This window comes from Doryrhamphus excisus, chromosome 14, assembly GCF_030265055.1.
Source record: "Doryrhamphus excisus isolate RoL2022-K1 chromosome 14, RoL_Dexc_1.0, whole genome shotgun sequence".
Taxonomy (NCBI): Eukaryota; Metazoa; Chordata; class Actinopteri; order Syngnathiformes; family Syngnathidae; genus Doryrhamphus; species Doryrhamphus excisus.
In genome coordinates, this window is record NC_080479.1 from 15,962,375 (window position 1) to 15,984,299 (window position 21,925).

At 38.2% G+C, this 21,925-nt stretch overlaps 3 protein-coding genes and 1 non-coding gene across 5 annotated transcripts; all 4 read right to left on the bottom strand.

Moving 5' to 3' along the window:
- Positions 1-709: 709 nt before the first annotated feature.
- On the bottom strand, positions 710-13,280 carry ppp1r18 (protein phosphatase 1, regulatory subunit 18). Of its 2 annotated transcripts, XM_058047586.1 has the most exons (4): positions 12,994-13,279; positions 8,054-11,416; positions 2,907-3,099; positions 710-1,287 (listed from the first exon to the last, which is right to left on the bottom strand). In XM_058047586.1, the coding sequence occupies exons 2-4, from the start codon at positions 11,372-11,374 to the stop codon at positions 1,268-1,270; spliced, it is 3,534 nt and encodes a 1,177-aa protein (XP_057903569.1). In that variant the 5' UTR covers positions 11,375-11,416; positions 12,994-13,279; the 3' UTR covers positions 710-1,267. The 2 variants fall into 2 exon arrangements, with proteins under 2 accessions (XP_057903569.1, XP_057903568.1); XM_058047585.1 differs by lacking the exon at positions 710-1,287 and having other exon boundaries at positions 1,301-3,099; positions 12,994-13,280.
- Positions 13,281-13,495: 215 nt separating this feature from the next.
- Positions 13,496-17,313, bottom strand: nrm (nurim). The gene is made up of 4 exons (XM_058047587.1): positions 17,098-17,313; positions 16,368-16,561; positions 16,012-16,188; positions 13,496-15,094 (listed from the first exon to the last, which is right to left on the bottom strand). The coding sequence occupies exons 1-4, from the start codon at positions 17,246-17,248 to the stop codon at positions 14,780-14,782; spliced, it is 837 nt and encodes a 278-aa protein (XP_057903570.1). The 5' UTR covers positions 17,249-17,313; the 3' UTR covers positions 13,496-14,779.
- On the bottom strand, positions 16,842-16,914 carry trnak-cuu (transfer RNA lysine (anticodon CUU)). The gene has a single exon. It is a non-coding gene; the product is annotated as a tRNA-Lys (tRNA).
- A 713-nt stretch (positions 17,314-18,026) lies between the features above and the next one.
- limd1b (LIM domains containing 1b) lies at positions 18,027-18,539 on the bottom strand. The gene is made up of 4 exons (XM_058047690.1): positions 18,531-18,539; positions 18,324-18,454; positions 18,188-18,239; positions 18,027-18,110 (listed from the first exon to the last, which is right to left on the bottom strand). Exons 1-4 carry the CDS (start codon positions 18,537-18,539, stop codon positions 18,027-18,029), a joined length of 276 nt encoding a protein of 91 aa, XP_057903673.1.
- Positions 18,540-21,925: the final 3,386 nt, after the last annotated feature.

Below are 21,925 nucleotides of genomic sequence, written 5' to 3' on the forward strand. Positions count from 1 at the left end.
ATCTAGCATAGGGAATATGAAATGGTATATACGTATATATATATGTAATAATAATAATGATAATAATCATCATAATAAGGGTGGAATCAATAATAATAATATTAATTAATATAATAATATTACTATGTAGAAAATGAATGAATTATATATTATATATATGGAGAAATTAAAAATAAATAAAACAAAACAAAAGGAAAAACTGACATAAACATTATATCATGTTTAAATATAAGACAAAAATATAATTTAACAAGAAAACTAAAAAACAATGTAAGCATGGGAAAATCTGTAGTAATTTTACAAGAATAAAGTCAAAATAGTAAGAAAAAAAATTGTAATCTAATGACAGAAAGTTGTAATTTATGAGTAGTATAAATATAATTATTCAAATAATAATCTAATAATTATATATATATATAATTTATATTTATTATTTTTATTTATATTAAATATATGAATAAATATTTTTTAAAGTAATCTCTGGGAAATTAAGTTGTGGGAAAAGTTATGAATATAAAGTCAATAGTATCAAGTCATAATTTTGAGATGAAAATTTACAACAAGAAAGTAAAAAGAAGAAAGTAAGAATAATTGGGGCAAAAACAACTGCAGAAAAGAAAAAAAAATATTAATAAAAATATAATTTTATGAGAAAAAAGCAATAATATTAACAGGAAAACAGCAAAAAACAAACACAGAAAAACAAACATTTTTACAAAAAATATTTATTCCATTTTTTTCTTTTGAAGCCGCTTTCTTCAAAAGTAGAAAAAATATTACAAATTCAACTACAACATTTGTATCCATCATATTACACTCCGCAATGTAAATCTTTTTTTTTCTTTTAATACTCCTTCCTGAGACATAAACCTTTTGCTACAAACTCACACACACTTAAAACATAAAAGCATACATGAAATATCATCTGTACGGGTTCTTTATATACAATACAGTAGGCACAAGGGATCACACGGCATACAGATCATTGACTCCATCTATTTCTATACCGCTTGTCCTCATTAGGGTCACGGGTGTGCTGGGTACATCAGTCACATCAGTCCTATCAAATATACAAACTAAAAATACATTGCATAGACCAGTGATCTTATAAATGTACCATACATTCTCTATGAAATATAAACATAGTCAACCATTTTATTTTTGCACTCCTCCCACGCTGTTGCTATGACAAACACAACACCACAGCTACTAAAAAAAAAAAAACGTATCATCGTATCACGCAGGAATTTTGGCGGGTCAGTGCCGTCTACCGTGGGCAAGACTCATCTGGAAAAGAGAGGAAGTGGAGATTGAAGGTAAATGATGGGGAGTTCCATAAGTATTATTATTATTATTATTATTATTATTATTACAGTAGATGACAACTATTTACAAAAATATCATAAATGTACGACTTTCTTGTAATATGACATTTTTTTCTCGTAAATGTAGGACTTTTGACTTATAAATAAAATTAAAAATAAATGAATTATGATTTATTTATTTAATTATATTTATTTATTTTTATTTTTCAACTTTTGATCACATAACGGTACGACTTTTTCCTCGTAAATTGACGACTTAATATGACTTTTTTTTCTCATAAATGTACTTTTTTTAAATTCTTGTACAGTTTCAGACTTTTGTGTCATAGACAGTTTTATTTGATTAAAATGACTATATTCTTCAAAATTTACAACTTTTTATCTCGTAAATGTACATTTTTCTTGGAAATTGACAACTTTCCGTAATGTGACATTTTTTCTCGTAAATGTAGGATTTTTGTCTCATAAATTGACAACTTTTTCTCATAATATGATGACTTTCTCAAAAATTTACAACTTTTTTATCTCGTAAATGTACTTTTTTTTCTCGTAAATTAATGAGTTTCTCGTCATGTGATTTTTTTTCTCATCAATGTAGGACTTTTGTCTCATAAATTGATTTTTTTTTTTAAATTAAATTATGATTTATTTATTTAATTTTATTTATTTATTATTATTTTGTTTTACAACTTTTGATCACATAACAGTACGACTTTTTCCTCATGAATTGACAACTTTTTCCCATAATATGATGACTTTATTTCTCAAAAATTTAGAACTTTTTATCTCGTAAATGTACGGCTTTTTTCTCGTAAATGAATGAGTTTCTCGTCATGCGACTTTCTCATAAATGACTTTTGTATCATAAATTGACAATTTCTTTTTTTATTAAATTATGATGTATTTATTTAATTTGACTTATTTATTATTATTTGATTTTACTACTTTTGATCACATAACGGTACAACTTTTTCCTCATAAATTGTCAACTTAATATGACTTTTTTCCTTATTAATGTAGGACTTTTGTCTTTTTCTGGTTAACTGATTAATCAGTTTTTCTGATTAAAATGACTTTCTTCTTGTAAATTTACAACTTTTTATTTCGTAAATTTACAACTTTTTATTCGTAAATTGATGACTTTCTCGTGCTATGATTTTTTTTGTAAATTTTCTTGTCATAGAATTTTTTTTTTCATAAATGTAGGATGTTATTGTTGCACTTTTACAACTTTATTCTGAAATCTCTGATTTGTTTTAATACTCCGTTGCAACAGGCATGGTCTGAGACAGCTATGAAAAGGGGAGACTTAAGATAAGATTACAACTTTTTTCTTGTTTTTTATTTAAAGTAATTTTGTTGTGTGTCTTTGTTTTTACAACTTTACAACTTATTTTCTTATAAATTGATGACTTATTCTGGGTAATTTACAACTTTTTTCTAATAACTTCAGATTTCAAAAATTAAAAAGTTTTTTTTTAAAGTATTTTGTTTTATTTTAGTATGTTGCTAGGGAGAAATTAAGACAGTCAAAGATCAACTATCAGACGCTGTGTTTTTTGAGAAGGGGGTGACACTGACCCACTCGGAGACCATGTCCTATTGCGGTACTCAAGTTCCTTGAGCTCTTCGACACGATGACTCCTCCGTCCGCTTCCGCCTCCTGCGTCTCGTCTCCCTGTGGAACCTCAGAGGTGCCGGATGCCCACATGGAGGTCTCGGAAGGATACTCGCATACCTGCTCCAACTGGTCTTCATCGAAACACACCTTACCCTGTTAACATTTAAGGACATTATTAATATTTCATTTATTTATTCATGATATATATATTATTATTTACTAAATATTTTTTTTTTTTTTATCTACTCAACATTTCACTCTCCTTTGGTTCGTTATTTATATTTTCCGGTGTAAACACTTAATTAGAACCTTCATCTAAACAGCAATGCTAAGTTCCAACAACACACAAACGTCTCTTCTTACACTTTCTCCACTATTAAATCAAAGCGAGGTGCATTCACGACCACCAATATTTCATTTATTTATTCATGATATAAATAATATTATTTAATAAAAAAATATATATTTTTATCTACTCAACATTTCACTCTCCTTTGGTTCGTTATCTATATTTTCCTGTGTAAACACTTTAATAAAACCTTAATCTGAACAGCAATGCTGAGTTCCAACACACAAACGTCTCCTCTTACAGTCTCTCCACTATTAAATCAAAGCGAGGTGCATTCACGACCGCCGCAATTCACAGCATCAATTTTACAACACCAATGGGCCATTACAATACGCTAATTTTATGTAAATACCGACAGTCGCCATTATTTACTCCCACACCGGAAGCTAGCTAGTCAAACACCAAAGAGACGTGTTTGTTGCTCCCTCTTAGTAAAACACCGCCCCTAGCGTTTTGGTAAGGTATTGCATGCCAAGCGCTATAAATAAACCAACACTCTAACTCCGATTGTCTCTAATGAGAAACATTTAAAATGTGATTTTACACACTAAAAACATAAAGAAGCGTACATTATACGGTATGGCACTCACAAAACGTGCAGTTGTAACGGCCTTTGTTAGATTTCCTCGTCAATGCCAAGCACGTTGTGTGGCAAAGAGAGGAAGTGCTACCAGAGTTGGGGCCAACTACGGAAGCCCGGGAGGAGCAGAAGTGAAAGGATAAAATAAACACACATACAAAGAAAGCAATGAAAATAGAGTAAACAAGAAAAAATAAGTAACTCATTGAGATAAAATTCACATAATAACTAAATAATAATAATAAATTCACGCATTTAGAAAATAAATAACAAAGTGCATTTTTAACTCCGTTACACAGTTACACAACAAATCGTCTTCCGTTGTCATAGCAACAATTCAGATTCATTACACTTTGTGCATGCAGACTGAAAGACATTAGAGCGACTGGACGAAGCATAGTGAGGTAAAGTAAAGGAGGCTTATCCCAGCACCCTGAACCCGATTAACCCCGGCTAAGACGACAGAGGTGCAGGATGGGAGGTGGCGAAGGAAAGAAACATTCAAGTGATCAGACTTTTAGGAAGGGGAGCGAGCCAGAGAACAATAAGTCACAGTACTACAGCCTGGAAGTAGTTCTACGTACACAATATCTACTGTTGTGCTGCAAAAACACACACACAAAAACACCAAAATAACTACAAGAGGGGAGTGCTGTATGTTGGGGATATGCTTGCTAGGGTATGCTGGAGCCTATCCCAGCTGATTTCGGGCCAGGGGCGGAGGACACCCTGGACTGGCTGTCAGCCAATCACAGGGCACATATAGACAAACAACCATTCACACATCAAAACATTTTTGTTTCTCTATAGTATGTGGCTGGAGCCTATCCCAGCTGATTTCGAGCCGGGGCGGAGGACACCCTGGACTGGCCGCCGGTCCAGTCGCAGTGTCTAAAGACGTAAGACTTAATAATGTACCGTATTAGTATATCAAAACATCTTAGGTTCCCTGTATTATGTAGCTGGAGCCTATCCCAGCTGTTTTCGGGCGAGAGGCGGGGTACACCCTGGACTGGTCGCCAGCCAATCACAGGGCACTTTTAGACAAACAACCATTCACACATCAAAACATTTTTGTTTCTCCATATTATGTAGCTGGAGCCTATCCCAGCTGATTTCGGGCCAGGGGCGGAGAACACCCTGGACTGGCCGCCAGTATGACGTAATAATGTACCGTATTAGTACATCAAAACATCTTAGTTTCTCTATATTATGTAGCTGGAGCCTATCCCAGCTGTTTTCGGGCGAGAGGCAGGGTACACCCTGGACTGGTTGCCAGCCAATCACAGGGCACCTATAGACAAACAACCATTCACACATCAAAACATCTTTGTTTCTCTATATTATGTAGCTGGAGCCTATCCCAGCTGATTTCGGGCCAGGGGCGGGGTACACCCTGGACTGGCTGCTAGTCCAGTCGCAGTGTCTAAAGACGTAAGACGTAATAATGTACCGTATTAGTACATCAAAATATCTTTGTTTCTCTATATTATGTAGCTGGAGCCTATCCCAGCTGTCTTCAGGCGAGAGGCGGGGTACACCCTGGACTGGTTGCCAGCCAATCACAGGGCACATATAGACAAACAACCATTCACACATCAAAACATCTTTGTTTCTCTATATTATGTAGCTGGAGCCTATCCCAGCTGTCTTCAGGCGAGAGGCGGGGTACACCCTGGACTGGTCGCCAGCCAATCACAGGGCACATATAGACAAACAACCATTCACACATCAAAACATTTTTGTTTCTCTATATTATGTAGCTGGAGCCTATCCCAGCTGATTTCGGGCGAGAGGTGGGGTACACCCTGGACTGGTGGCCAGCCAATCACAGGGCAAATATAGACAAACAACCATTCACAAATCCAAACATTTTTGTTTCTCTATATTATGTAGCTGGAGCCTATCCCAGCTGTCTTCGGGCAAGAGGCGGGGTACACCCTGGACTGGTCGCCAGCCAATCACAGGGCACATATAGACAAACAACCATTCACACATCAAAACATCTTAGTTTCTCAAAATTATATAGACTATATTGGGTCATACAAGAGTAAACATGACTATAGGGGTGCTATTCCATGTCTAGAGGGCTCTAATTTATTTTAGCATTTAGAAGGTTTTAAACAGGTTTTCTATGCTCTAACTAATCAAATATTAATTTATTCATTCATTTTCTACTGCTTATCCTCACAAGTGTCGAGGGGGTGCTGGAGCCTATCCCAGCTGATTTCAGGCCAGGGGCGGAGAACGCTGCCAGTCTAGTCGCAGTGTCTAAAGACGTAAGACATACTAATGTACCGTATTAGTATATCAAAACATCTTAGTTTCTCTATATTATGTAGACTATATTGGGTAATACAAGAGTAAAAGTGACTATAGGGGTGCTATTTCATGTCTAGAGGGCTCTAATTTATTTTAGCTTTTAGAAGGTTTTAAACAGGTTTTCTATGCTCTAACTACTCAAATATTCATTCATTCATTCATTTTCTACTGCTTATCCTCACAAGGGTCGCGGGCGGTGCTGGAGCCTATCCTAGCTGTCTTCGGGCGAGAGGCGTGGTATTTTTTTTCTTAAAACCATCATAGAGTCAAGTTCAAAGCACAAAGCAGCGAGGGATTAGTAGATTTATTTTGTGATGTGAAAAAGTGATGCGTGTTGGAAGGAAGTGAAGCTTGAATTGAGGAAGTGAGCTTTTATTTTGTTAGCCGGGGGCTCTGTTCCAATAACTCAGTGGTCCTTTCTTTGAAATCATGCTGCCACATGAGGACGACTAACAGAAAAAAACGTTCATCTCACTTTCTAGGATTGTCAAGATGACAAGAGAGCTGCATGGTGGACGAGTGGTTAGCACGCAGACCTCACAGCTAGCAGACCCGTGTTCAATCCCACCCTCGGCCATCTCTGTGTGGAGTTTGCAGGGTTTGCAGAGTCCAGGGTGTACCCCGCCTCTCGCTCGAAGACAACTGGGATAGGCTCCAGCACCCTCGCGACCCTTGTGAGGATAAGCGGTGGAAAATGAATACGCAAACTCCACACAGAGATGGCCGAGGGTGGAATTGAACTCGGGTCTCCTAGTTGTGTGGCCTGCGCACTAACCACTTTCTATGCCGCATGTCCTCCAATGAACTGCTTTGCTCAGACACAATGCAGAATGGGAAACTTCAAAACTCATATTGGTACTTCTTTATATATTTTTAGGTGCACCTTTGGAGTGTTAAGTTACTGTGTGATGAGTTTAGTGTTTTTTGCAAGCATAAACATGGCTAAATAAATTAATAGTATCCGGAGAAAACCCACGCATGCACGGGGAGAACATGCAAACTCCACACAGAGATGGCAGAGGGTGGAATTGAACCCTGGTCTCCTAGCTGTGAAGCCTGCGCGCTAACCACTCGACCACCGTGCTATACTATATTGAGTAATACAATTGTAAAGGTGACGAATAATGATAATTAGAAGGTCACAAACTGCTCGAACTATGAAAATATTTGATTTGTAACCAATTAACCGCGATAAACGAGGGGTTACTAATCAAGTAAACAGTTAAAAAGATGTGGTTTTTATTAGTTATTAATTATTATTAGTAAGCTAAGAACCAAGGTGTGATTTTACATGTGGACAGTAAGTATAATTATTGTAATTAAGCATAGTGGTCAAAACAGAATTCAGCACCGAACAAATGGCAAAGCAGATCCCAGCAGGATTTTATGGCTAAGAATCAAGATGTCGTGCTTTATAAGGCTTTAACCAGCTTAGGCCTGTCTCGGGTGGTTGGGCCTCTCAATCAAAAGGGATGTTCTCCCAGTGAAAGGAGATTCTGCTGGACTGGACAAACAAGAGTCATGTGACTGTCTTGTCTCACCAGTTTTACAAAGAGGAGTCAATGAATTAAACAATACAAGGGTTGGGCTGTACAGTTTTCTGTACAGCTGTTTAACACGACTTCTAGAACAGACTTTGCGAGTCAAGTCAAGACCTGTGACCTCTAACCTTGCAGATTTTCCCTTTGGATCACACTAGACTCTAGTAAGTCTTCCTAGCAGAACAGAAACTGATATAGTATACTATAAATCCTGAAACCTGGAACCCAACATCTCTGTAATGCATTTTTCCATAGACAATTTTCTTAGAAAAGACAACTTTGGTTCATAGTCGGTCAAAATGACTTTGCACTTACCAGTTTCTGAGTCCCTTTGCTTCTAACGAGGCAGGACTTTTCCAGATTCTGATATCCGCCAATCACTTCAATTTCCTCTACTGTTGGATACTTCTTCTTCATGGGTTCAGCAACAGTCGAAGTTGGGGTTTGGTGCTTCTGGAGTGTTTTTGCATTGGTGCACGCCACTGCGATGGGGTGATTTTTTGGGGTGATTGTGACGGTGGTTCCTCTCTTCACTTGACCGCCGGAGGCACTACGGATGGAGAATAAAGTCGGCGAGGCTACGGGGGAGGCGGCGGGAGACGGGGAACACGGGGAGGAGGCTGGAGTTGGGGCAGAGTCTGAGGGTTTTAGCGATCTCTCTGGGGATTGGTTCCTGAGATGTGAGGTGTTAATTGGGTTTGGTTGCTTGAGATGAGACGTTGAAGGAAAAAAACATCTGGGACGGAGTTTAGAGTTGATATCAAGTGTTTCCTCGTTTTTGGCGTAATCCTTCAACTGGTGCTTCTTGGTTCCTTTGCTTTGGGGTCCTTTTGTGTCTGAATCCTTGGAGTTTGATATTGTCGCTTCCTGAAATTTCTGGAGCCCGCAAGTGTCTTCCCCTGAGAACACGTTACCGTCCACGTTTTCTGAGATAAGGGGCTTCACCTTCACGAGATGCACTGATGGTACGTCCAAGTTCCTGTCTCTCAAACACAAACCTGACCTTGAACCAACCGTTTCCAAGTTGTATATCCGACTCATTGCTGCCAGAGAGTTGGGATGCGGTGGCGAAGGAGGATCGCAGGATGTTGTTTCAGAGACCTCCTTGACTTCCTCGTCTTCTGGACTCCGGTGGTAAGTCAGTTGTTCTTCCACATACTTCCCAGTGTTCGGTTCCTCCTCAGATATTTGACAAGATTCACCGATATCTTTGGTTACAGCATGAGCGAGATCGCTGCTTACTTCCTCTCCGTCTACACTGTGTGAATGTCGGACAGAAACAGGAAGTTGAGGGCAGTTTTTCAACAGGGCGACTTCCTGTGTGATGTCAAGAGCAGTCACGGATATCTGGGCCTCTGCGTCTTCCTCACAGCTCTCTGCTGCAACCATGGTCTTCTGCAAATGTTCTGCGGGTTTTTCCGTGTCACCTTCTGTTGCACCTTCACTTCCATCCACACCAAGTGTCCGACTCTGTCGAAGCCTCTCTTGCTCCCGTTGTCTAATTTTCTCACGTAGGGACTCAATACGGCTCAAAGGCTTGCCGACTCTCCAGCTATCCCGCCTCTCAACCATGGATCCTCCTTCCGAGTCTTTATTTTCCTTGCTTTGACTTGAGGTCTTTTTTCGATCCAAATCCTCAGCAACATAAAAAACGGTCCTGGGGATTTGGATCTCAAGGGAACCTGGAGGGTTTCCCATCGGAGGGATTCTTTTCGGGGATCTGGGAGTAGAGTTTTCATTGTGAATTTGTCCCCTCGGAGTTCTTTCATTGGTATAATCGGCTAATTTTTGTACTTTGAGTTCTTCTGTTTGATAGGATGATCCAATATGTTCTGCCTCTTTTGGGACTACGGTACTCAGAAGACCGGAGTACTCTTTGTGATCGGATTCAAGTCGGAAGCAGGTCTCAGCGGATGCACAAGGGTTTTCCAAAACATTCAGTAATGTTTTGTCAATTTTTTTCGGTTTTCCGGAGTCACAATCATTCTCTGTGATCAGCTCCCTTTTTTCCGTGACGCTCCATGGCGCTGCTCTTTCAGCTGTCCTCGTCTTCGCATCTTGCTTAATCGGAATTCTCCTTGCATATGAGATTCCCTCTGTGCTTTTAACAGACGCCATCGTAAATCCTTCTTTGTCTTCATTGTTCGATATCCCTGACTTTTTGACTTCAGTACTATTTTGGAATCCCATTCTCGTCTGTGTCGCATCACTCGGATTCTCACATCCGATTTTACCCTTTGTTGCCGTGTCTTTCCCTAAGCCTGCTACGCGCCTATCCGAATATATCCTCTCATGTGTTTTCCTCTCAAAACCGACATCCGGATCCAAGCCGTTCTCCTTAGCACTCAGGAGCCTATCAGAGAAGCTAAAGGAGCGTTTGGGTACACCTTTAAGAACCGCATTTCTCCCATCCGACATGTTTTCCGCTGTTCGTTCATTATTATCACTAAAGTGTTTCCTTTTTCCGGGTCGGAGGAAATTATCGGAACTTTTTGATCTACACGGAGGCTTACGGAGTTCTCCGAATTTAGTAAGCAGCTGGCTAACTCGTCCACCTTTTTCATGAAACACATTGTCATCCAAGCTGGAATCTTTTATCATTGTCGCCTGGCCGCATGGTTTTTCCTTATCTTTGGAATTCTCCTTCAACCGGGATATGTCGGTTCTCATGTCCTTCTTTCCTTCTGTATCGCCATCTTCCCTCCCAGAGGTTCGATCTTCCATGGTGGTTGTGGGCTTTATGATAAGAACATCTGATGCTCTGATTTCGGTTACGTTAGCTCCTCCGGCTAGGATCTCCCGAAGATCCATTTTCATCCCTCTTCTTCCTTGGAACTCCTCCTCAGACCTCTCCGCTTCCATGTCCCTCCATTTAGGTCTTCTTTCGTCATTACCTCGCTGGTCTTGTTCAATGATGATGATATTGTCCGCCCGTATGGTTCGGAGACAAGGGACCAGCGAAGAGAAAGAAGTTTCATTTTCCTCTTTCGGGAATTCTTTATCCTTGATTACATCTATCCATGAACATTTGTCCTTTTCCCGTACCTCCTTTTTTGTGTCTTTTCCTTGACTTCGGTCTCTGCTCTTTTCTTTGTCTCGTCCTTCACTTAAATCTCGGAATCTTTCTATTTTTAGCTCTATGTTCATCCCTCGTCCTCTGTCCCCGTCGTGACTCTTAGGGGCCATTTTGTCTTTTGCTTCCACCTCGTGGTACCCAACATCTTTCCCCTTCCTCCAAACACTTTGCGTTCGAATAAATGGGTTTTCATGGACTGGCACGATCGTTTCCATGGACACCTCACTTGCTGGTTTAAGTTCGGCATCCGCCCACTGGCCCGGGTCTGGACTGAGTGACTGTTCGTTTCCTTGATTGACAGTTACAGAGCTGTCTGTGTCGCTCAATGCATCAGAAGGAGGTTGAGCGTCTACTTGCAGCACGGAGAGATCTCTTTCCTTCTCCCTGTCAAACAGGACTTCCTGTTTTGCTTTCCTACGCTGGATGATGCCTCGCTTCCAGGCAGGCATGTTGGCAAATTTCTCCTCCTCCTCTTTTTCTCTCCTCCCTCGCTCTTCTTCCTCTCTCCTCTTTTTCTCCAACAGGAGTTGCTTCCATTCCGGGAGAGAGGACACGGACATGACAATACAGCAAGATGGGGTGTCGCCCTTTGGCCTCTGGGACTGGGGGTGCAGAAATAAGGAGGTACATTTAGTTACAGTAAATCATTACTCACACATTGTGTACATTTTTGTTAATTGGGATGTTTTAAATAAAGACTCATAAATACAAACTCGAGTCAATTTGTGTCTACAGTATTTAATTACAATCGACACAATATAACCCATGTTTGTACCTTATCCAAGTCTGTTTGTACCTTATCCAAGGCTAAAAAGGTACCAGCAACAAGATTAGGACCATGTAAAAAGTAAAAAAGTAAAGTAAAAAGTTTAACATTATTAGAGCCCCCTCGACATGATATAACACCCCTACAGTCACCTTTACAGTCATCATATCAAATATAGTAGAATGTTTAACATTATTAGAGCCCTCTATACATGAAATAGCACCCCTACAGTCACCTTTACATTCGTATTACCCAATAAAGTATAATGTTTAACATTATTAGAGCCCTCTATACATGAAATAGCACCCCTACAGTCGCCTTTACATTTGTATTACCCAATAGAGTGGAATGTTTGACATTATTAGAGCCCTCTATACATGAAATAACACCCCTACAGTCACCTTTACATTCATATTACCAATATAGTAGAATGTTTAACATTATTAGAGCACTCTGGACATGATATAACACCCCTACAGTCAACTTTGCACTCATATTAACAAATATAGTAGAATGTTTAACATTATTAGAGGCCTCTAGACATGAAACAACAACCCTACAGTCACCTTTACAGTCATATTACCAAATAGAGTAGAATGTTTAACATTATTAGAGCCCTCTAGACATGAAATAACAACCCTACAGTCACCTTTACTGTCGTATTACCCAATATAGTAGAATGTTTAACATTATTAGAGCCCTCTAGACATGAAATAACACCCCTACAGGCACCATTACAATGGTATTACCCAATATAGTAGAATGTTTAACATTGTTAGAGCCCTCTAGACATGAAATAACAACCCTATAGTCACGTTTACAGTCGTATTACCAAATATAGAATGTTTAGAGCCCCCGAGACATGAAATAACAACCCTATAGTCACCTTTACAGTCGTATTACCAAATAGAGTAGAATGTTTAACATTATTAGAGCCCTCTAGACATTAAATAACAACCCTACAGTCACCTTTACAGTCATATTACCTAATATGGTGGAATGTTTAACATTGTTAGAGCCCTTTGGACATCAAATAATAACCCTATAGTCACCTTTACAGTCGTATTACCAAATCAAATCAAATCCCTTGGCTCTGCCTGTGTCCAAGTTTGTAAACAAAATATCAACAATATAAACAAAAAAAAAACTCAGATATTTATGAAATTAGTGAAATCGTGACCTCATCCGGTAATGATATCACCGATATCGACATTGGATCAACCTGCCCACTCTTTCTCATTAGATATCAGTCTTAATATTGCCTATGTACGTCTCAGTCTTCATTATTACAAATTCATGTAACATGTTGTGGTAATTATGTCAATTATATCGATCTTTCATTTTCACAGTACATGATAAACACTGTAAAACTACCAACAAGCTAAGCTTAAAAAGTATTTCAATGATACTTACAAGACTCCTTTGGTTTGCTATTGCAGCATCCGCTTGAACTTCACACTCATTCCGTCTCCTAGCGCATAAATTAATCCTCCTAGTGTAAATATACACATATATACATATATATTTACACTGGCAAAAAATAGTTTTCAAACCGAAGTGAGCGCGTGTCAGAACATGGCGACATGACCGAGGAATAGTAAATATTGCCAGCTTCGCAGCGCCAGCACAGTAATCCGATAATTACGCTCAATTCCATCAGAAGAGTTAAGTGGCAAGCACCATATTGTGGGACCTAAGAAAAGGCGTTTAAAGAACACGACCGTCTGCCCGGGATCTAACCCCCCACCACACACACACACACACACACGGTCTCATCCCTCCATTCTGTAGGGCTAATTGGAGGAGATCTACAAGTTCACAATACACTCATTTACCAAGTCATATACTACATACTGTACCACATTCTCTTTATTACTACAAGAAGTATTATTAATACTGTAATGCTAAAGTTTTTTTTCCCCCCAAGATATTTTATATTTTGATGTATTGGTGAATTTTTAACCATCTGAATGAAACGTTAAGAGCCCTCTAGACATGAAATAACACCCCTACAGTCAACTTTACACTCGTATTACCCAATATAGTACAATGTTTAGCATTATTAGAGCCCTCTAGACATTAAATAACACCCCTACAGTCACCTTTACACTTGTGTATTACCCAATATAGTAGAATGTTTAACATTAGAGCACTCTAGACATGATGTAACACCCCTACAGTCAACTTTACACTCGTATTACCCAATATAGTAGAATGTTTGGCATTATTAGAGCCCTTGTGACATTAAATAACAACCCTACAGTCACCTTTACACTTGTGTATTACCCAATATAGTAGAATGTTTAGCATTATTAGAGCCCTATAGACTTCATATAACACCCCTACAGTCACTTTACATTCATATTGCCAATATAGTAGAATGTTTAATATTATTAGAGCTCTGTAGACATGAAATAGCACCCCTACAGCCACCTTTACATTCGTATTACCCAATAAAGTAGAATGTTTAACATTATTAGAGCCCTCAATACATGAAATAGCACCCCTACAGTCACCTTTACATTCGTATTACTGAATAAAGTAGAATATTTAACATTATTAGAGCCCCCAATACATGAAATAGTACCCCTACAGTCACCTTTACATTCGTATTACCCAATATAGTAGAATGTTTAACATTATTAGAGCCCTCTATACATGAAATAGCACCCCTACAGTCGTCTTTACATTTGTATTACCCAATAGAGTACAATGTTTAAAATTATTAGAGCCCTCTAGACATGAAATAACAACCCTATAGTCACCTTTACAGTCATATTACCAAATATAGTAGAATGTTTAACATTATTAGAGCCCTCTATACATGAAATAGCACCCCTACAGTTGCCTTTACATTCATATTACCCAATATAGTAGACAAAATAAGAGATTAAAGACATAAATAATGCTTGTGTCTTGTTTTAAATGTATTCCAGCGCTATACAAGGTTTAGGTTTAGTATAGATAATATAATAAGAATTATTATAATATCAAAAAAAGGCTCAAGACCCTTTCATTTGCCAGTATGCAGCCCTGTATTGAGTATGGACATGGCTGTAACACCGATAACCTTTAATATCCAATTAGCATTAAAAATAAACACTCATGTTCATATAAATGAAAACGTAGTGAGCTGTTATCAGCCTCTAAGGTTCTTCCTGCAGAACATCATTTTGACTTCGGACTTTCACTTTCACTTTCACTCCTCCTTGTGGTTACTATCCCGATGAGGGATTGTAGCCGTGGCCCGGTGAGGCTCATAAAAGAGCTGCACCTTGGTGCTAAGCTGTTTGCAGAGGAAAGCTAAATCCTGTTTGTCCAGCGAGTGTGCCAGCGTCAGGTAGGCTGACATGGTTAATGCCAGGAGCAGCCGGTCCAAGGATAAAGCCGGCAGGAACCACAAAACCACACCAAGCTCCAAGCACACCGGGTGGCGGAAGTGAGACAGGAAGCGTTGTGCCTCGGGCGACTTATGGGACAGGGGCTCCCCCAGACCTAAACACTTATAATACACCTAAAAAAAAAGAACATCAGTATTAAATTACATACAAACAAACCATTACAGTTAGTTTTTATTAGCACCTTTTACACCTTTCGTATTACCAAATAGAGTAGAATGTTTAACATTATTAGAGCCCTCTAGACATGAAATAACACCCCTATAGTCACCTTTACAGTCGTATTACCAAATATAGTAGAATGTTTAACATTATTAGAGCCCTCTAGACATCAAATAACAACCCTATAGTCACCTTTGCAGTCGTATTACCTAATAGAGTAGAATGTTTAACATTATTAGAGCCCTCTAGACATGAAATAACAACCCTATAGTCACCTTTACAGTCGTATTACCAAATATAGTGGGATGTTTAACATTATTAGAGCCCTCTAGACATGAAATAGCAACCCTATAGTCACCTTTACAGTCGTATTACCAAATATAGTGGAATGTTTAACATTATTAGAGCCCTCTAGACATGAAATAGCAACCCTATAGTCACCTTTACAGTCGTATTACCAATAGAGCCCTCTAGACACGACTTAACAACCCTACAGTCACCTTTACAGTCGTATTACCAAATATCGTAGAATGTTTAACATTATTAGAGCCGTCTAGATATGAAATAACAACCCTATAGTCACCTTTACAGTCGTATTACCAAATATAGTGGAATGTTTAACATGATTAGAGCCCTCTAGACATTAAATAACAACCCTAAACCAAAAAAAAACTATTTATGAAGATATTATTTATTATTTAAGATATTTATGAAATTAGTGAAATGACCTCATCCGGTAATGATACCACCGATATCGACATTGGATATTCTCATTAGATATCGGTCTTAAACCGTAACCAGAAGTAATTATCCCTGTGTTCCATCGGCTATCTATGACATCACAATTGCCTGCTATGAAAGTTCTGTGCACCTGTTTGATGCCCAGTAGTTCTGGGTAGTCAAAGATCAGGAGGATGCTGCAGATGATGGCCCAGCAGAAGAAGTGCACAACAAAGCAGAGCAGAGGGAACCAGACACTCCATGGTGCATGACGCACTGACCACAGACAGGGGGCGCCAGATACAGGCTGCCAGTAATTCATCAGAATCTAACGGTGGAGAGGATAAACATTAATGTTTTTTTTACATTTATTAAACAAAAAAATGTTTTATAGTGACTTTTGAAGATTACATGAAACCTTATGCAATAAATATATGCACCACCAATGTATTTATCAATTTATATACATCTATTTGTATACAATGTATAATATAACAAGCTCTGTACCTGCAGAGCCAGTGCTGTGGTGAAGCAGTATGCAGTCCGGTTCAGGGACCCGAGGACTGACTGGCAGGCCTGTTTTACAGGAGTCCATGCAAGCAGACTATGTTGCAAGGTGAAGAGAACCAGCAGAGCAACGTCCACAACCAATGGCTTAAGGACAGAGCTGTCCTGCAGGGCCGCTGACCACGGTATGGTGTCTTAGGAGAGGGAATAAAGAAGAGTAAAATAAATTAATATATGTGTGCTGATCTTCGGTTAAAATGTTTAACATTCGGGTACAATGGACCAATCAGCTTCCGGCTTTATTAGCATTTTCCAACATTTAACCAATCACGGACACGAGCTTTCTGTTGCTGATAAATAGTGGATATTATTAAACTTTTGGTTATCTGGTGCGATGACGTGTTGATACGCTTGCTATTATTATACTACGTCACAGTAAAAATCACGTAATTCAAAGTAAATGAAAAAATGTTGCGCCCAACGTGGGGCTCGAACCCACGACCCTGAGATTAAGAGTCTCATGCTCTACCGACTGAGCTAGCCGGGCAGTTGAATACTACTACACGTGGTAGCCATTAAAAACTAAAAAGGACAAAATTTTGAAAGTTTGAAACACTTCATCAAAATTATAGTCTTCGAAGTAACTATCAAGTCGATACACTTACGGGAAAACTGTCTCATTCTAACAAAAAAAGTTCCCTTACAAGCAGTAGTTAGCCGAAAGCTTTACCTTGACAGAGTGACGTCTCTCCCGTAATGTTATGGTAAATGACTCGAAATGATATAAACCGAATAAAATCTGCTCCAGATATGAAAACAAACGCAAAGTTAAGCAATGCCGCTGTGCAAAGCCCGCAGGCACGAAGAGTGACTGACGCCATTTCAAACAGACTGTTTTTGCTACATTTGGCAAGTGGTCTCTTCCGGGACTGCAGATTGTTGTAGTTACAAATATGTGACACGTAGAGGCGCTGCCAAACTTCTATTAAATTCCCCATCTTGTATGATCCATACAGTATCACTATTAATTAATTATAGGTGTCATTTGTTGTGTCATAAAATAATTAAAATGCCCGTTTATGATGCAACATTACAAAATGACATTCAAAATTCCGGTGTTTAGTTAATGCACCTTAGCGCGTGTGTGATTGGTGGATAACCAGGAAGTGTGCGATTTTTACATTTCATTTCATGGATAACCAGGAAGTGTATGTTATTTACATTTCAGTTCATTTTTAAGGTTCTATAACAACCATTTACCACACAAAAAAACCTTCAAAATGTCTCTATTAGCCTCAATAGATGCCAAACTAGGAGTAAAGCATGATTAGCAACTTTTAAACTTCTGTCATAGAAGTGATGGGTGTCACTATGAAATCCGTACAGGAAACGCAGTTCGTTTTGCGCATGTGCGAGACTCAAAGCAACATAAATGGTCAGTAACCATACTTCATATATGTAATATTTTGGGAGTGAGGAGGACTTTATTAGTGACTCTTGTCTCTTGACAGTTGTTTTATTGTCTTTATTCACCAAGACTTGAGGCTTAAAAATATAATAATAAAAAAAAAATAAAACAGATGACACACTTGAGTCATTAATTGCAGGAAAAAAGTGTAATAGGACATAATATTATGTACATCAATGATGCGTCAACCTTCAAACAAAGTCAACATCACACCCATAGCAGTCCACATGATAGTAGTTGTTGGATGAAACCACTTGAATCGACTCTGGGCAACCCTGAAACAATGACAATGAGTTGTAAACAAATGTGCATTGTGAGAAATGACTTATTATTAATTATAATGTATATTTACCTCAGTTGGCAGTATAGGCTTATTGCAAGATGCACAGCAAGGAGCCTGCGCCCTGAAACCACCATCAGCCTCTTTCATGTCAAGCCTGTCTTGTAGCTTTTGGGTTGATTCTTTCTTAAGTGGGAAAAAAACTCACTTATGGTAGTCTGTGACACAGTAAATCTTGTCATCCGCGCCCACGGTGAAGGGCTGATCCTCTAGCTTCTGTCTGCAGACAACGCAGCGGAAACAGGCCGAGTGGTAGGATTTCCCACGGGCCTGCAGGACCTGATGACATACACAATCTTCCACACGCATATACACCGCATACATACTGTACATAAATATGCAGTAGATGACTCACCATATCCATGATTAAGTGACCGCAGCTGTTGCACACTTCAGGGGTTGGATGAACTCCTGAGTACTGAATGTAATAAAATACTATTACATTGCTGTCTACGATATCTCATGTGAGATATTTTATTACAGTTTATTCATTTTTTTTCTACCACAAAACACAATCACGGTATTCAATTGTGTTGCCAACTATTTATACACAGTATATAAAAGTATCAATGATATCATAAAAATGGTTGATATAAAGTGTAGACTTACCAAAAAATCCTCCTCACAGTAGGTACTTCCTGCCATTGTATAAAACGGCTTTCCCCGAAGCTTTTTACCTGAAATGAATACTAAATTTACAACAAATTTCCATCTAATCCGACACGGTATATACATCTTTCACATTTACATATACACATAAATACATATTTGTGTCAGGAGTTAAATGAACATCTCCCTTGGTGGCAACTACAATGATTTGATGCTTGAAAAGGTGCAAAAATTAAAATTTCGAATGAAAAACAAGAGCCGCTCGGAAGCTGAAGCTAGACTGAAATGCTGTGGAAATACGCTAAAACATAGAATGAAAGTAAATTGTTATTTTGAGTTCAAATCGGGAATTGAACCTACCACCTCTGTGTCTGGAGTACTATTCCAGCTGTGCAATACAATTTTTACTTATTTGCCACAATTAGGGTACCAGAAGGGTATGCCAAATAAGTCTAGTGTGATCTCCCATGACCTTGGGTGTCCAAAATGTGGAGCATGTTTTTTTATCGGTCTGACACGAATATGAAGTGCTTTGAAAAGATGCAAAAATCAAAATTTCGAATGAAAAACAGGAGCCGCTCGGAAGCTAAAGCTGGGCTGAAATGCTGTGGAAATACGCTAAAATGTAGAATAAAAGTAAATTTGTTATTTTGAGTTCAAATCGTGGAATTGAACCACCCACTTCTGGGTCACAGTAGGTACTTTTTGCCATTGCATGAAAACAGGAGCCGCTTGGAAGCTGAAGCTGGACTGAAATGCTTTGGAAATACACTAAAACGTAGAATTAAAGTAAATTGTTATTTTGAGTTCAAATCGGGAATTGAACCAACCACCTCTGGGTCTGGATCTAAGCACTATTCCAGCCACGCAATACAACTTTTACTTATTTGCCACAATTGGGGTACCAGAAGGGTATGCCAAATAAGTCTAGTGTGATCTCCCATGACCTTGGGTGTCCAAAATGTGGAGCATGTTTTTTTATCGGTCTGACACGAATATGAAGTGCTTTGAAAAGATGCGAAAATCAAAATTTCGAATGAAAAACAGGAGCCACTCGGAAGCTGAAGCTGGGCTGAAATGCTGTGGAAATATGCTAAAATGTAGAATAAAAGTAAATTTGTTATTTTGAGTTCAAATCGTGGAATTGAACCAACCACTTCTGGGTCACAGTAGGTACTTTTTGCCATTGCATGAAAACAGGAGCCGCTTGGAAGCTGAAGCTGGACTGAAATGCTGTGGAAATACTCTAAAACGTAGAATGAAAGTAAATTGTTATTTTGAGTTCAAATCGGGAATTGAACCAACCACCTGTGGGTGTGGATCCAAGCACTATTCCAGCTGCGCAATACAACTTTTACTTATTTGCCACAAATAAGTCTAGTGTGATCTCCCATCATGCTTTGCAGCACTGTTTTTTTAAACAGTTGTTTAACATTGCATATTATTTTTTTGTCATTCTATGTACATAAGTAAATAATCGGTGTGTATTTAAATAGAATGAGCGCTGAACATTTTGATGTTTTATTTGTTTGAATTGGTTACAAAATTGAGGAGTAATTAGCTATGAATAATGCGGAATAAATAGCTGAAAATGGCCGACAACAATAACGTATCATGAAGTATACAACTCACTACACAAACTGCAGGTGAAACAAGATTCATGGAATAGTTGTCCCATGGCCCGGCAGGCTTTCCCTGCACCATGCACCTCTTTATTGCACTTTACACACTGGCCTGCAAACAACATACACATAAAGAAACATATTTTAATCCAGAATACACAACAAACTGTCCTTTGTCAATGCATAGGATCAGTACAAAACACGTTCCTTCTTACCAAAGTAAAGTAAACTGGGGTCCATATTTTATTCCTTCTTTTGCAAGGTTGTCTTTTCCCTCGAGAGCCTCCAAGCTAGACTGTCGCCGGGTTTAATTTTGTACAGACAGCTGTAAGGAGAGTTGGCGTATGAGATGGTACCATCGGTCTCTCTGGGTCAACCCCCCCCCCCCCCCCCCCCCCCACTTGGTATTGAGCCAAGTGGGTGGCAACAGTCCAAACGGTGTCATTTTACACACACTGTATTTATGTGTTGTGTAAATGTAATGGTAATGGTAATGGTTTTATTTCATTTGAACATGCATCAGATTACAATTGAATGCATCCCATAATCAGTTCACAGTTCCACATGTCCAAAAGGAGTAGGAAGAAGCAAAGCTTATTAAATCCTACCCCTCCATCTGGTACTTTTACAATCAGTAACTGTTACATTTGTTCACTTCCTGCTTTCCTAATATAGTTTAAGTTTATTTTTATTATTATTAAAAAAATAATAATTTAATTAAAAAAATATTAGTTTTTATTTTTTGTCACGTATGTCCAAAAGAAGTAGGAAGTAACTGTTACATTTGTTCACTTCCTGCTTTCCTATTATAGTTTAAATTTATTTTTTAATTTTTTAAATTGTATTAAAAATGTTTTATTAGTTTTAATTATTTTTTATTTTTTTTATTTTTGTCAGGTATGTCCAAAAGGAGTAGGAAGAAGCAAAGCTTATTAAATCCTACCCCTCCATCTGGTACTTTTACAATCAGTAACTGTTACATTTGTTCACTTCCTGCTTTCCTATTATAGTTTAAGTTTATTTTTATTTATTTTTAAATTTATTTTTTTAATTTATTTTTATTAGTTTTTATTTATTTATTTATTTTTTGTCACGTATGTCCAAAAGGAGTAGGAAGAAGCAAAGCTTATTAAATCCTACCCCTCCATCTGGTACTTTCACAATCAGTAACTGTTTAATTTGTTCACTTCCTGCTTTCCATAATACAGTTTAAGGCATAATACAGTTTAAGGCATGTATGTAAATGTATCAATGTAGACAGTATAAATATCAATATTTGCCTTTCTTCATTTATTGCACAGATTATTGCATGGTTTATTGCACATCATTTTTTGTTATGGAGTCTGGCAGATATACCTGGAATTCCTCCTGGAAATCTACCATCTATACCACAGTAGTATCGGTATCTGATATCAGCATGATAGAGCCATATTTGCAGTTATTTTCTTTGTGTATTTTATATGTATATATATATATATATGTGTGTTCAAATATATTGTCATTACGTCCATATACAATA